Here is a 16,153-nt window from a genome sequence, read left to right on the forward strand (position 1 = left end):
CAACAGTATCCAAGAAATAAGAGAATTCTAAAATCTTTTTGAGTAAAATTAAAATAGCAATAATGCAAAAATAAGTATTTCCCCTTACAATTTCTGTATAATTGCAATGAGACAAAATTATCACATAAAGTTTTATTTCTAAGTTATCACAACAATAAAGATGACAATGCACTGTGTCACAAAGGTTTATCACTGTTTGCCATTAAAACCTTTAATGGTCGTATTTTTTTAAAATTAAATCATTACATTAAAAAAAAAAACATTGAATTGTAGAATCCTGTATCGTGTGCAAAACACGTTGGTGTCAGTCACCAAACGGAATAAACTTTTGCCGTCTTAGATTTTATATCTTCTCTGAATTTTATGATTCTGTAAATAAACATATATCACAAGTGCAGAACAAGCACTTGTCTTCCATGGACCTCTCTGGGCCACTTTTATCTCTCTACTAATCTCAAAATAAAATCCATGTCCTTGCATTGAAATATTTTATTTATCATACATACAATGTAAAAACTGTTTCAGTTCTATATTTATCTCTGCGATCCACAACAGACAGGATGTTTCCTTCCACATGGTGATGCAGCTATGTGGGTTTGATCATCATGGAAACTCGTTTGAGGGAGTAGGATCCTCCATGGAATTCTGCCCAGTAGACCCCATCCTGGTACCGGCTTCTATAGTGTCCACCCCGATACCACACGCCATTCAGGTTGGAGTGGGCACACATGTGATACCACCATCCTCCTTTCTGGAAATGAGCACAGTTACCTGATGACACAACAAAAGAAAAGAGACTATTATTAAGTGAAAATGTTATGTCAGAACAGAGAACTATTGAGCTGGGGCAGACCCGTGTAGCTGTCCTTGTCTCGATCCAGTGTGGTGAAGGCTTTGTTGTTGTGCCATGACAGGGAGTCTCCTGCATTGCCGTGGTACTGGCCTAGGCGCAAGCGGTACCAGTCACTCTCTGGTTCCAGGTGGAAGCTGTCATACTCAGCAAACACCTGACGACCCTGCCAGTCCTCCAGGGCCACTCGCAGTTTATACTGAGCCTGTTTAGTCAGCCAGTAGAGGTGTTCCAGGCCAAGCCAGTATTCTCCATCCAGGTTCCCAAAGCCTTGCTGTAACATACCAATACACTGCTTTAGTCTGGATTTGCATGAGTCCCTCTCATTTAGTCTTCAGAGACAAAATGTGAGGTGACTAAGAAGTGTTAAATGCTCCCACAAATGGTCATTAAGGCTTTACACTTTTGCAGCTGTGGCGGTGATGTCAGAAAATAGCCCAAGCGGCATGACAAGCTTTGGCGTTAGACCAAATACCCAAAAGTATGTTTGCATTCTTGTTTCAGCTGTTTTAACAATAATCATTCCCAATGTGTTGTTTTAACTTTAAAAGCTGCATGAAGTCACCTTGTACTGCTCCCAAGTCCTGAAGAAATTGACCGAGCCATCTTGTCTCCTCTGGATGACTGTCCAGCCTCCCTGAGCATGACTCTGTTCACACCAGGCCTGCAGGAGTCGGTTGGCACTCCGTGGACGAAGTAGATAAATACCACTGGTGGTTTCACCTGAGTCCAGTACGTGTTGACAGTCCCGCCATGGCCCTGAGGCAGGAGATATGTGGAGATATTAAGCACATAAGCTGTATGTTTTACAGTAAAATGTAAGTATTTTGTTAATCCTTTACTGTTAACAGTGATGCCATGCACATGTTAAAAGGACTGGGAGCATTAGAGTTTTTGAAATAGAAAACTGAAACTTAGTCACTGAAATCCAACTTGCTCTTCAAAATAAAAAGATCTTTTCAGTGTTGTCTATTTGAATAGAGGGCTTTGTTATGCTGCTTTAACGTCAGGAAGATTAAAGATGCAGTGCAGTTTATCCGTTTGAAGCTGGAGAATTCTTTCTCAAGCACATGTTCAGTGTCAATGTGATAAGATGAATGTAGGAATCTGCACAAACAAGATGTATAGAGAAAATCTCCCTCACTGAGTGATAATAACTAATGATGTGTCACAGCGAGCATGTTTGCATTAACTAGATGTGGCATCCTGCATTCTTTCACTAGACATTTTAGGATCTGTGGAGTTACTGATTCTGGACAGTTTAGTTCTGTTAAAATATGGAAAATACTGATAAAAATCCTCTCCTTTGTCAATTCAAACATCCTAGCTAAACACTGAATCCTAAAAGTGTTTTTTAAAGGCTGAAGCTACGAGTACATATTTGTTATAAAGCCTGCACTCGGATACGAGCTGCTAGCTGTCTTTGACATTGTTTAGGCTTTCCCAGGGAGATAAGACTTCTCCCAGAAGGTCACTGACTCCATCAGCTTCTGCTGCTTATCTAAGCTGTTAAATAGCTCTGACAGAAGACTGACACATTTACACACACTCTTCTGAGTCTAATCAGGTGTTGCTGACATGTTTTAGTCTGATGTACCTGGAGACTTCGTGACAGGGAAGCTCACAAAGGGTGCATCAGTGGACGTGCTGGTGGTAGTGGAGGGGAGGGAAGGAACGCCCCGTGTTTTTGCTTGCTGTGATGGAAAAGCACTTTGGTCTCTTTGAACATCCTTGGTTATTTTGTTGGTCTCAGAGCTGTTATTATGATTCACATCAAACTGGCCTCCTGGTTTTTCAGTCAATGCCTGTTCAGAGCAAGAAGAAAACAACACAGAAATCTCAGTTCTTGTGAAGAAAACCAGCTTACAGCTGCAGCATGCATGGGCAGTGTGTTCCTATACCTGAAAAGACTTGCCAGAGTCCCTGCACTGGCACTGCTTCTCCAGTTGGGTGATAAACTGATTCTGGGCGCTCATCATGGAGGTGAGGGCTCCATATTTCTTCTCCAGTTCTCTATAATCACTGGACACCTGCAGTGCCTGACATGTGCCACCACCCACATCAAATAGATATTAAAAGCATTAAAATGAAATAGTTGTCTGTGTAGTTCGCTGCTCACCTGTGTTGTAGCATTTAGTAGGAGGCTCTCCACCTTTTGCTGCTCCAAAACCTGGTCTTTCTTATGGATGACTTCCTGTAGCAGCTGGGCATAGAGCTGGGCGATGCGAGTATTCATGCTGTTGCTCTCTTTGCGCAAGGCTCTTACTTCCATGGCAAGAGACCCCTCCTGCTCCAGTTGGTGCTGAAGCTTCTCAAGCTGCTCCTGCTGCAGTTTGAGCTCTGCTTGCAGCGATGCCACCTCTGAGTGGTTAGTTGCTGCAGGCTGTGTGTGCACACATAGAGCCCCTGTCAGTTTCTGCTGTGGAACAATGAAAGTATAGGAGCAACGGCTTGGTTTTGTATCAGAAGAACGTGGTGAGCGCTTGCTTTCGCCATCACCCGCCTCTCTCCATCCTCCAGCTTCTGGTATGCCCATACAAAATATGAGGAAAAGAGCCAGACCTCCTATCAGAGTCCTGTCCATGAATCTGTTCAACAACCAGGACAATCTGGTCGTAGAGAAGGAGACATTACTGGAATACATCTGTAGAAAACAAGTAATCCTTCAGAAACATTTTTGACATTTTTTTACACAAAATATGAATTCTGTATTCAAGAAAAGAGTCTTTTTGTGGACCTTGCCAGTCCACTAGATGTTTCTTTGAAAAGGTCTAAGTACACACATTCCCACATCACTGGAACTTGGCATGTCAACACTCAAGAAGAAACAGCAAACAAAAACCAGCCAGAATCAACAAACCTCCACCTCATCCCACAGAATAGTTTGCCCCACAAAAACATCATAAACAAGGCAAACAAGCCATTACTGACATGTGAATTAAAAAATGCACAAGTTTGCCATTGAAACAATATACTTTTCCACATGTCAAAGATCTCCTAAACTAATTTTGCTTCCCATTTACTGTGTGCAATATTGAGAAGTCATATGCATCATAAATATTTAACCAGCTGAATATTGGTTATACATAAAAAAGAAGCAATAATCATAACTTACTGTGGCAGTTGAAAGTGTCTTCTTTGCTCTGTTCCAATGTGTAGCACAGCAGCACAAATTACATATTCAAATATAAAGAGACATTGAAATAAGCGGTTTCCTCCAGATTTAGATTTATAAGTAGCCTTCTCTGAATACTGAACTGAATATAAAGCAAAGCAGTTTGGGTAGCCAGGTTTTGTCAGAAGCTAAACTTGCTCTTCATCTGCAGAGTCGCTGTCTCAGAATCTGTAAGGAACAAGACAGCTAATTACAAACTTCCAATGGCACCGCCTCCTGAAGCTTGTTGTTTAGTTGGGTGTTCAATGCAGGAATCTGGATGTCTCCTCCCTTCACCATCAACCTGTGATGTGACAGACTCTACCAGACTCTATCCACAAAGATCTGAAGGAATATGGTAGTGCTGTGCTAGTAGTTTTAATCTTCAACCTATCACTGACACATCTTTTGATTCACAACCTTTAAATTTTCTCTGGTGTGCACTTGTCATTTGTTACCTGTTCATGCTGCAGACTGTGAAAATCTGTCATATGTAAGTGAAGCATCTAAAAGACACACAGTGACAGTACATTGCACAAGTATGAGAACCTTTTAAAGTGTTATATATCATGCTGTGTCAGTAACTACACTGCATTTTAAGAATTTTCCATAATTATTGAGGTAAATCTCCAGTAGTTGGTGCCACTGTTAAAGATTTCTTCTGTATCTGATAGGTTTGGGTATCTGAGAAACACACACACACTTACACTTTCCTTTCCGATCCTTTGCTTTTACAGTTTACTCTCCAAAATCTCTGTATTAGATGATACCCATTTATTGTTTATAATAATATAATCAACAAACACTTTGGTATTACATCATCTGTCATAAAGCAACAGGCACGGACTGATCTGTAGCCTATGCAAAGCGAGGTCGAATGTGTGGCCACACCTAAATATTTTTTTAGAATAAGTGTGTCTGAGTGTGTATACATGTGTGTGTGGTGTCAAACTACTGGCAGAGATGCACTTTTCCCATGATATTTACAACTTGCCATTTAGCTCAGCTCTGCATTTTAAAATGACACAAGCATTTTTCTTATATCATTTCCATTTTCTCAGGGTACTGACAAACTAGAATTTAGCTTCTTTAGAAAAATGCCCTTGTCTCTTATTTACTGGATTGCGCAATGGTTTTTAATCTCAGTTTACCAACTTTCAGTTACCAAGTACTTCATATAGGTCTGTGTTGTCTGTTTGAACAAAACCCATGATAGTTATAATTATTTAATATTTTGGCCTTTTGTTTTGTTTGATTTATCTTTTTCCCCTTTCAAAACATTTCTGGTTGGGTTTTCAGCTGACGTTATATTTTTAAATTAATTCATTTGTTTGTTTGTCCATCATAATTTAATCACAATTTAATTTGATCACATATTTACTTTATTTAAAGAAAGAATGCAGAAGTGTTTTGTTTCTATTTTAATCTACGTATAACCGGCATATTGTAGTTATGTTTGTGTATGTTTGCCTCCCCCCCATCGACCAAGACGATTAACTGCGATAGGAAAATCGCCGAAAGCGTAACTAGGAACTAGTAAACGTTTCAGAAACACACGGACCTATTACTGTGTGACACAGTAGGAGAACCATGTGGAAGGAGTTTTACCGACTTAGAAATTGAGATATATAACAGTTGTTATTGATATTTTCAGCAATAATGGTATTGTGTTTTCAATTAGCGTCAGTATACTTTAGCAATTGCTGTTAAGGCATTTTACGATATTTATCTGGACCGCATCGAGTTATAATATGGGGAAATCTAAGGTAAGCGTCAGGCCTGTGGTTGCTTGTTAGCTAGAAAGGTTAGCCAGTGTGAAATTAAGTGTATGCATTTTGCATGATTCATTCTTAGGTTATGATAGTTTATTTCCAAACACCATTCTGCGGTTGTTCTGCAGTTTGTATTGTTCAAGGCAAGATTCCACCGTGTAATCTTACAAAAAAGAAAGTTTATTTGGACTTTGACATGTGCTGTGTTAACCAAAAATCTGTTTATTTTTTTATATCTGTGAACACGATTGATTTCGTAAATTTTGTTCTTATCAGACCAAAAATCAGAAGAAATCCAGGGCTGAAGCAAACCATGCGGCCGAGGAGGCTTATGGAGCTGTACCGCACTCGTTTGTGTTTCAACGGGGTCAGGTTGGGAAAAACGTGGGCCAGCTCATCCTGGACATGCGGCGGGTGATGGAACCCTTTACTGCAGAGTCCCTGAAGGTCCGTCTGTAGGCAGGACAGTTGTCACGTCTTGGTTTAATGTTCCATATACTACTTCTGTAAATACCTTAATAAGAATAAATATTATTTGGATTTAGTTTGGCATATTTTCAATTACCAGCCTTTTCAGCAAAGCACACTAAAGTATTTGTTGTTCTTATTATTAAACCAGGTTCGGAAAAAGAATGTTTTGAAGGACTTTGTGACCATAGCAGGACCACTTGGAGTGACACACTTCATGATTTTCAGAAAAACGCCCACCAGCATCAACATGGTGAGAAGCCAAACCAGCAGACTGAGCTTTGCCTTGTTAGACGTTGTGCTAATTTCAGTTTAACTCTTCTCCTGTCCCTGCAGAGACTTGCTCGACTTCCAAAAGGGCCTATGCTTCACTTCAGAGTCCTCAAGGTAAGTCTCTTTAAATCCTCAAAAACAGGAAAAAAACAAATGGGTTCAGATGATGACATGTTTTAACATTTGACTGTACAGTGATTTTCCAAAGTAAACGCACTGATGAGCCAGAGCAGCTAGTCATATTTACTTCGGGTTTTGTTTTATTTTATATCAGACTTTTCCTTTTTTTTTTCTCCTTATTTTCCCAGTATTCTCTTATCAAAGATGTAGTTTCATCTCTAAAGAAGCACAGGATGCACAATCAGCAGTTCACGCATCATCCACTACTCATCCTCAGTAATTTTGGCCTGGATGGCATGCATGTGAAATTGATGGCTACCATGTTTCAAAACATGTTTCCTTCCATAAATGTGCAAAAGGTACGTAAATTAAAACAGGTACATTTTTATCACTTCGTTTTGACTCGAGGTGTAAAGCCTTGCTGACATGATGAAAGTATAGTCTTCTGAGTACATACGAAGATTATTCACAAGTAAACGCTTTCTGATTTCTCTGTCGACGAGATATTCATCACATTGTCATTTAATCCTAAAGTGTACTGAAAGATGATGTTTTACAGGTAAACCTTAACAACATCAAGCGCTGTGTCCTCATCAGTTACAATCCAACGTCCCAGGAAATCCAGTTTCGACACTAGTAAGTATGATTATCCAATTTCAATATTGTGGTGTTTCCATAAGTTCAACAGTTGATGCGCTTTGCAAGAATATGCAGGAACTTGGAGGTGAAGCTGCTTTATTTTGTAAGCAGGCTGCATAAGATTACACCAGACATGGATTTAATTTGAAGAAATAATCTTGAGATATTTGGGCTCAGATGAAGACAGATTATGACTTGACTGTTCAGTGATGTATGTCCAAAGTAAACGCACTGATGAGCCCTCACACAGTGAAACACACTTTAATGCGTTGATTAGCCGCCAGGCTAAAGAGAACATTTTGTTCCAAACCTGCAGCAGCCTGAAGGTTGTCCCTGTGGGCATGAGTCGTGGAGTGAAGAAGCTGATGCAGGAGAAATTCCCAAATATGACCAAGTTTGAGGACATCAGTGAACTGCTGATCAAGTAAGGTTCCTACGTAGGTATAATTCTGAAAACCTGAAGCCATAAGGTTTGAGATGAGCCTGTTGGGGGTTTTTTTTTCTTTTCTAATCTGGCTAAAATATTGTTCCATTCTTCAACAACTCAGAGGAGCAAACCTTTCAGAGAGTGAAGCTGAACAGGATGGGGAGGAGAACATAACTGAGCTGCCACAGGCCTATTCTGGAAGAGGCAACATGCCATCCCAACAGAGCGCTGTCCGTCTGACCGAAGTGCGTGAGCAGAAGTAGTTTACTGATACTTATAAAAACTGCTACGATGACTGTTGGCTTAATATGGCATGATGTCTTCAGATTGGTCCTCGCATGACTCTGCAGCTGATCAAGATAGAGGAGGGGATGGGTGAAGGAAACGTCCTTTACCACTCTATGAGTGAGTCTTTACTTTTTCTAGTTTTTCTGCTTCATAAATAGAGACTTACAGGATGACCAAAGTGTTATGACTTCTATGATTTCTCTCAAAGTAAACGCTTACTGAATCGTCTCGTCATTTGCTTTGTGTTATGCATTGTTGGCGCAAACTACTTTCAGTGGGAATGTTTTTGTATATCGTGTTTACAGTCTCCAAGACGGAGGATGAAATACAAGCAATCCTGGAAAGGAAGGAAGCCCAGATGAAAGAGAAGGAAGAACGCCGGAAAAAACAGGAGCGGAACATTGCTCAGAAGAAAGAGAAACGGGAAGAGAACAAGTAATTTGGCTTTAAAGTTATCTGCCCCTTTGTCATGTTTTTTAGTTTAAAGTTTGAAGCCAATGTTTTGGGTTGGGTTTTTTTTTTTTTTCTCTTTCAACAGAAAAAGGAGCATCGAAGGCATGAAGAAAAAGCAAACGGAATCTGAGGAAGACGATGAAGTTGAGGATCCAGGAATGCAGGATGAACCGACGGCTGGTGTTGAATCTGATGATGATGCAGAGTATTACAGACAGGCTGTCGGGGAGGAACCAGATGAAGGTGAGTGTAACTAATGCACTGTTTACATCAAGTTTACAGCAATGTCCAAATAATTTGTATTGACGAAGATGTTTTTATGTGCAGACATGTTCCTGAGTGGAAAAAAGAGGCGGAAGACAGAAAAGTCTAATGTTCCAGCCAAGAAGAGGAAGTTGTCCCCTGGAAAATCCCCAAAAGAAAGAGATTCCAAAATGTCACAAAGGAAAGGTCCAGGAGGACAGCACAGAGACAAAATGGGAAAAGATAAACGGGGAAAACGATGGAAGAAATCTGAGAATGGGGGAACCGTATCTGGAATGAAAATGGGGCCTCAAAGAAAAGCATTTAGCTCAAAGAAACCTGGCAACAGTGAAAATAAATTTGGTGAGAAAAAGAAGTTTGATGGAAAGAAAAATAAGGACAAATCATTCAAACCTAAAGGTCAAAAAGGCAAGTTAGGCTTCAAGAAGAAGGGTGCAGGAGCAAAGCAAGACTTCAAAAAGAGGAAAGGAAAAGGTTGAGCTTTTCACCTTTCCTTTAAGCTGGACTTTGGCTGCAGTACCATGCTGATGCAGCAGATGGCAGCAAGCGTTTGCTTGGTCAGCTGGTGAAGAGTTGAGTAGAAGATTGGGAAGCTATTTGAAGTGACCTGGTTCACAGAAGATTCACGGGTTGTACATGTATATGTTTTATCTTTATATAAGCATTTTTGCTTGTAAATCTAAAAAACAAAAAACATTTTTATAATTCATTGCTGAAGTTCCTGTTTTGTTTTTTTCCATTTAAATGCTAATATGCAATGGTCATACATGTAAAGTTCTAACCCATAAATAAAATGGATGGTGGCTTGTCAGAATTTATAAGTTGTTTGTTCCTCTTTCTTTCCTTAGCCCACCTCCCCACCCCCACTCTCTTCCGTTCAGGAAGTATGACATTCACTTATGACTTGTAGGTTGGCTGATGCAACTGGTAACATATAAACACAAGGATATATTTTATTCTGACCATGTTGTGGTTTGAACCTCCCCAGTGGCTGCAACAAATAATCAGTCAGCATTATATTGTAAGTAGCAACTGATTATGATAAATGCTTAGTTTTTTTGTGAAAATTGAATGAAAACTCACCAGATCTGTTAAATTCGGTTGTGATTGTGCAACTTATTTAATGTTTTCCCGTATTTATTCAGTTATGCCTTCTATTAAAACTGCATAAACTATTTCTCCTATGAAAATACATACTTTAAAAAATTATGCACTTTAAGCAAAGCTTTTAAATGCTATTTGTGCATCAAGATGCTGAAATCATCTCAAATACTTTGTTTGGGTGAATATATCTAAGAGAACTTGTAATATTAAAAAGTTCCAAAAAATGCATCAAGAAGAAGGTTAATCTATGCAACAACATACATAAAAAAAAATAAATATCAGCGAGATACCAAATTCCTCTATAAAATCATGGTGAGATCTTCTATTTCACTTAATGTCACACAATGCTTGACTTGATATACAATATATATTTTTGTGTGAAACTGATGGGCAGTAAAGAGGTTTTACAAGTTGTGTCTGCCTAATCACGTCGTCGTATTTAGCCATTTTTGCCTTCATGCCCAAACACTGGTGGTGGAAATTAGCTTTGTAAATTCTGTGCTGCTTCTTATCCTGCTTTGTCCCTGACAAATAAACATGCTTAAAAATCTATATTTAACACCCTGCAGTAGTCCGTTCATTACCTGTTTTGCAACTGCAAGGCATTGATGTTGTAGGAGTTTTGCTTCTTCAAATTACAATGTGTTGCATGGGTAGGAGGGCCTGAGGAAGTGAGAATGTTATGTAAGCTCCTTCACGTCTCTTTATTTACTCAGTGTCTCGTGTTTCCATCAGTTTTAACGCAGGAAATCATCTTTCATCTTCACACCACAGCAAACCTGGTGTAAGTGGGAGATTTTTTTTTATTTCCTCTTTTCAACTTTATAAACATTTTCAAACATTTTAATGTTCACTTAAGGGCCTTGGGGGGAAAAAAAGGAAAATCTATGCCACTTCAAGAGAAGACAGAACCTGATAATCTTTCTTCCATTTTTTCAGGTATTGTCTGCAACAATTTCTGTTCATAAAAATAACTGTGTGGAAAACAGGATGGAGCTGAATTTCTCTAAATGTGAGAAGTTTCAGATTGGCGTGCTCCCTACCATTTATGGGATTGAGTTTATTGTGGCCCTGACAGGAAATCTGTTTGCTCTGTGGCTGCTTCTGGTCCGAGAAAGAGGGAACTGGCACACTGGAGTTGTCCTGTCCTTCAACTTGGCCATCAGTGACCTGCTTTATGTCCTCACCCTGCCTTTGCTGATTGTCTACTACTCCCTTGGGAAACACTGGATGTTTGGTGATGCTGTGTGCAAAATTGAGAGGTTTCTCTTCACCTCCAACTTATATGTGAGCATATTTTTCATCATGGCGATAAGTGTCAACCGATGTGTGGCTTTTGTGTGGCCTTTTTTCACTCGCTCTCACGTGGAACCTGTTCACATCAAGGTCATCAGTGTTGTCATATGGATTGTTGTTGGCGTCATCTCCTGCCCTGTGTTGAAATTTGCCTCAGTTTGCCATCATACCTACAACAACAAGACATTGTGTGTATCCTTCTGTGACCAGATTTCTGAGTCTGCAATTCCTCACTTCACTTACAAATTATTTCTGGCCATTTTTGGGTGTTTTGTTCCTTTCCTGGTTACTTTCATTGCTTACTGTGCTGTGTTTAGGGTGGTGTGGAAAAATGTCAGTATAACAACACTTGAAAAACGAAAGGTTGCACTGCTAGTCTCCTCGGTGATCGTGCTATATGCAATTTCCTTTCTGCCTTATCACATCTTTCAAACCTATCACCTGTATCTAAGAATTCACAATCCTAACAATTCAGTCTGCTGGGTTTATAACATGTACCAAGTATCCAAGGGACTTGCAACACTGAACATGTGCATCCATCCGATCCTCTACATGGCTGTGTTTGACAGTATAAGAGTAGCATGCTGTGGAAAGAGTACAGAGGACAACGTAAGGGAAAAGTGAGGAGGTAGAACTCCTTTTTATGGCTTTTGTGTGAAATAAATCCTTGTTTCAGACTGAAAACTGTCAGTTAATTATAATTCTGCAGAGACATTACTTACACTGTTAAAGTGACTGCTATATATTGTCAACTGAGATAGAATGATCTGTGATTAATATTTCTCTATTCCTCTTTCATATGTGTAAAAACTAAAATAAAGTATTTTTGTGGGGGAAAAAAGCTATAGATGTTTGTCTTTCTATATATAAAAATTCTATTTTTAGTGGCTGATCAGGAGTTAATTCAGTTTGACACTGCCACCACAGTGAAACTCTGCCTTTATATTGCCATTTATTTTTAAAATGACAAAAGTTCAATTAATATAATCTTTGTAAAGTATAAAAGTAAAAAAATATATATGTGTCAAATTATTTTTTTTATTAAGATTATGTTTTTTGGAAATAATTCTCACTGCAGTGAAGTCCCCTGCTCTCACCCAGTGAATGCTGGGATAGGCTGCATCTTCCCTGTGATCCTTAATTGGACCAAGCAGTTAAAAAAAATTAATGAATGAACAAAGGGAAGTCTGTTTATCTCCATTTTAAATGGTGTCACATTTGTAAGGAAAATGCATTTGTGTCACAAACATCAGAGTTGAGTATGTGGGTTGTACCCATGAAAAACTTGACAGATTTTCTTTGCCAGTGCCAAAAACTTTATTTTGTTGTTATTTGGCATTCTTATTAGATTGAATGGTTGAAGTTTGAAAAAACAAGACACACTAGCAACTTAAATCTTTATTCATCAACAAAGCATGGGTGTCAGTCGTGTAGAAGAACCCTATTCAACCACAATAACCAGGCACATCTTGCATGCTAATCACCAGTTTGGTCACACTGGCACCCATTCTTTTATCACCCTACTATCTGTCCAGGTTGCTCCTGCAAGTGTTTAATGGTTGAGGTTTCTAATAAACCTCCTCTTCACTCTGTAAAGGTGAGCATTGTCAACTTGGTTGATGAAATTGGCAGTGATTTTAACATCTCAACTCGGCATCTCTCGGCTTTGAGATCGCTTTAAACTTTTGTTTTTTGAGGGAGATGTCATCCCGACCCCAGGGGCCACTACAGCATGTTTGAGCTCTTATTGTGAAGAAACGGGTTAAACCCACGTCTTCCTTTATTATGGAAGTTTAGTTCCGGAAGTGTGTCGTCCTACTCGGCGCCGGCGCTCATGCTGTTCCTGCAGCTAAGCTAGCCCGGAGGATGCCGTCGATGGAATACGACGAGTGAGTGCCATTAAACTTTTTTTTTATTTTTATGTTTGTACTGTATCAGTATTTGATTGTATTAATTTAACATTGAGTATATCTCTCTGTCCGTCAGCTCAAAGCCTAGCTGGGCTGACCAAGTCGAGGAAGAAGGAGATGAAGGTAATGAGCTTGTTAGCATTTGAGCTAAAGCCAGTGCTGATGTCGGTCGGTACCCGGAGGAGGAGGCCAGCTAGGCGGCTTCCTCTTCCACGTGGTTGTTCGGCATTAAATGCGAGCTGTATATTTATTTACCAAGTACATATCTAGGATGTCAATTCTTCAACTGGTATATGCTATACCCTTCAATTACTGACGTGGATGGGAGTTTTGTTGACTTATTCTTTTATTGATATGCTTCGTGCCATTTTCGCGTTTAGCGTCACTCTGCATTTCAGAAGCTAACAGTTAATATGATGTTACTTATGCTGACGTTAAACCCACTTATATTACAAAATTCTATGCTGGCCATAACACGTTTCTTTACAACTTTAAAAACTTTATTTTAAGTTTATAGTAAGTCCTAGGGGAATAGCTGGTGTTGGAGATCTCCAAATAGATAAGAAATTGGGGCATTTTTAGTCCCGCTACTGTAGTTATGGATTGACTGACGGTATAAGTTATGTGATAAAATGTGTATCCAAACTTTGTACTGTATCAGTATTTGATTGTATTAATTTGGAGTTCAAGTACTCTTGTCACTAAAAATGAACTAAAAAAATGTATTTTTCTCTACAGGTACACTACCATCCCCAAAGGAAACCATAAAAGGAAACATTAAAACAGTCACAGAATATAAAATTGATGACGATGGAAAGAAGTACAAGGTAAGTGTTTATTTTAGGGTTTATGTTGCATTAGTAAAGGAGGTTCACAGTGGTAGGGACATTTGAGTCCATTTCCTGGTTGCAGCCCTTGTTGATGTTTGTAATCCGTTTTTTGTTTTTTTTGTTTGTTTTGTTTTTTTGCTTTATCGTTGAACCTTCCCCACCTTTTTTAAATTAAGTTTATTTATTTGTTGTTTGTTTTTTTGTTGTGTTTTTTTTTAACTAAACACTTCTGGTTGTTGTTGAAGCTGTCGCATCCAAAGGAAGTCAAACTTGTCTTTTCAAATTAGACTTATTTTGAGTTTTGCTTTAATCTTCCAGATTGTACGGACTTTCAAAATTGAGACAAGGAAAGCCTCAAAAGCAGTTGCTAGAAGAAAGGTCTGTCCACATTAAATGAAGTTGAAGCAACAACATTAGCTTCATGATCAAGTCAGCTTATGTAACTCATTTGGCTCTTATTCCAGAACTGGAAGAAATTCGGCAACTCTGAGTTTGATGCACCAGGTCCCAATGTTGCTACGACCACAGTCAGTGATGATGTTTTCATGACTTTCATTTCCAGCAAAGAGGTGAGAATCATAGTCAGCTTTCGTTTTTATTTGTTTTCTTTGTTTGTCTTAAACCTTTCCCCTATAAACTTGTTTTAAATATGTCATTTTTCTGTATTTTAATTTGTGCAACTAGTGTTTGAGTTTCTAATCTTACTTTTTGCAGGATCTGAATGCCCAAGACCAGGATGAAGATCCCATGAATAAATTGAAAGGACAGAAGATTGTGTCTTGTCGTATTTGCAAAGGCGACCACTGGACTACCCGCTGTCCCTACAAAGACACCCTGGGCCCCATGCAGAAGGAGCTGGCTGAACAGCTTGGACTTTCCACTGGAGACAAGGAGAAGCCAGCTGGTACCATTAGCTTACTGTTCTTATAATTCGAAATTTAGCAGTTTAACAATCTGTTATGCTGAGCTGTAATTTTTTCTTGAATAATTTAGTTTGCTCTTTATTTTCTTTCACCAGCAGAACCAGAGCCTGTGCAGCCAGCACAGAGCAAGACTGGAAAGTATGTGCCTCCAAGCCTGAGGGACGGAGGCACGAGGAGAGGAGAGTCTATGCAGCCTAATCGCAGAGGTAAGTGTGTGTTCATGTTGGTGGGGACACTGTTGTAGCTATTCCATAAGTGAGAAGTATTGCTCATTATAAACTATGTATGATTTCACCTGACAGCTGATGACAATGCTACCATTCGTGTGACCAACTTGTCTGAGGACACTCGTGAGACAGACTTGCAGGAGCTCTTTAGACCATTTGGGTCCATCTCAAGGATCTACCTGGCCAAAGACAAGAACACGGGACAGTCAAAGGTTAGTGCTCATCTTGCAAAGACCTGCTGAGGGGAATTTTCTAAACTGGAGTTTCTCCTAATCAGAAGTTATTGATCTTAGATTTTTTTTCTCAGTTGCTTTAATTGCATTGTTTTATTTACTGCTGAGTAACTGACCTGCTGATGCTGCCAAGATTTTTGATTTGGCTGAAGATGAGCAAACACCTAGTTGTCCATGACGGCTCGCCTTGTTGTTTGTAGGGATTTGCCTTCATCAGTTTCCATCGCCGGGAAGATGCAGCCAGAGCCATTGCAGGAGTGTCAGGATTTGGATACGACCATCTTATTCTTAATGTTGAATGGGCCAAGTAAGTTCAGTGTCAGCTTTGTAAACAAAGTGATCAATATTTTTATGTCAACCTAACATAATTTTATTATCTTCTTTACAGGCCATCAAACAACTGAAGAACTTAGGAAAACATTTCCAGAAAAATGTGGCTTTCACTTAAATAAAGAGTATAAACTGTCAGTTTACTTGTTTTTTTCCTCTGCGTGTTTTTATATTGATTAAAACCATTTTGTTCTGTGATTTATCTAATGCAATACTTATTACTAGAAGGGTCTTGTTGAAGATTATCCAAGAATCAGCTGATACCTGAAATCAAAGCGCCAAGTCAGATTTGACTCTGCAAACTTGGAAAAGCTTTAAGGCCTCATGACTTTTGCTCATCTGTATATCACTACATCAGCATTTGGACATTAATGGTAATTGATCATGCTTATTGAATTAAGTTCTATATTGTTACGAAGCTGCTACAGTCTACAAGGATCTGTATTAAATTCCAACACAAAGATAGTTGCTTGGTCTGCATATTTATGAGAAAAGCATCTGAAATTTTTACTCATGCTGTGTATTTTTGACAAGTCATCTTGGCAAGGACAAATGAAAACCAGCTATTAAAAAAAAAAAAGGCAAACATTTA

At 39.1% G+C, this 16,153-nt stretch overlaps 4 protein-coding genes across 6 annotated transcripts; 3 read left to right on the top strand and 1 right to left on the bottom strand.

The window, feature by feature from the left end:
• Positions 1-586: 586 nt before the first annotated feature.
• On the bottom strand, positions 587-3,434 carry angptl6 (angiopoietin-like 6; the record flags this gene model as incomplete). The annotated part of the gene is made up of 6 exons (XM_079253099.1): positions 587-771; positions 854-1,124; positions 1,416-1,609; positions 2,448-2,655; positions 2,752-2,889; positions 2,970-3,434. 6 exons carry the CDS (start codon positions 3,432-3,434, stop codon positions 587-589), a joined length of 1,461 nt encoding a protein of 486 aa, XP_079109225.1.
• A 2,151-nt stretch (positions 3,435-5,585) lies between these two features.
• ppan (peter pan homolog) lies at positions 5,586-9,486 on the top strand. The gene is made up of 12 exons (XM_079252925.1): positions 5,586-5,770; positions 6,053-6,223; positions 6,396-6,497; positions 6,581-6,631; positions 6,826-6,996; positions 7,197-7,273; positions 7,593-7,700; positions 7,825-7,948; positions 8,030-8,108; positions 8,297-8,426; positions 8,530-8,687; positions 8,772-9,486. The coding sequence occupies exons 1-12, from the start codon at positions 5,756-5,758 to the stop codon at positions 9,185-9,187; spliced, it is 1,602 nt and encodes a 533-aa protein (XP_079109051.1). The 5' UTR covers positions 5,586-5,755; the 3' UTR covers positions 9,188-9,486.
• Positions 9,487-10,515: 1,029 nt separating this feature from the next.
• Positions 10,516-11,732, top strand: p2ry11 (purinergic receptor P2Y11; the record flags this gene model as incomplete). Its single annotated transcript, XM_079253100.1, has 2 exons — positions 10,516-10,596; positions 10,752-11,732. Exon 2 carries the CDS (start codon positions 10,803-10,805, stop codon positions 11,730-11,732), a length of 930 nt encoding a protein of 309 aa, XP_079109226.1. The 5' UTR covers positions 10,516-10,596; positions 10,752-10,802.
• Positions 11,733-12,920: 1,188 nt separating this feature from the next.
• eif3g (eukaryotic translation initiation factor 3, subunit G) lies at positions 12,921-15,758 on the top strand (the record flags this gene model as incomplete). Of its 3 annotated transcripts, none has more annotated exons than XM_079252269.1 (10): positions 12,921-12,997; positions 13,095-13,141; positions 13,757-13,845; positions 14,167-14,226; positions 14,313-14,417; positions 14,563-14,752; positions 14,867-14,977; positions 15,074-15,210; positions 15,432-15,538; positions 15,620-15,758. In XM_079252269.1, the coding sequence occupies exons 1-10, from the start codon at positions 12,975-12,977 to the stop codon at positions 15,633-15,635; spliced, it is 885 nt and encodes a 294-aa protein (XP_079108395.1). In that variant the 5' UTR covers positions 12,921-12,974. The 3 variants fall into 3 exon arrangements, with proteins under 3 accessions (XP_079108395.1, XP_079108396.1, XP_079108397.1); XM_079252270.1 differs by having other exon boundaries at positions 14,870-14,977; XM_079252271.1 differs by lacking the exon at positions 15,620-15,758 and having other exon boundaries at positions 15,432-15,542.
• Positions 15,759-16,153: the final 395 nt, after the last annotated feature.

The sequence above is a fragment of the Telmatherina bonti genome, assembly GCF_933228915.1.
Source record: "Telmatherina bonti genome assembly, chromosome: 14".
NCBI classification, from domain to species: Eukaryota; Metazoa; Chordata; class Actinopteri; order Atheriniformes; family Telmatherinidae; genus Telmatherina; species Telmatherina bonti.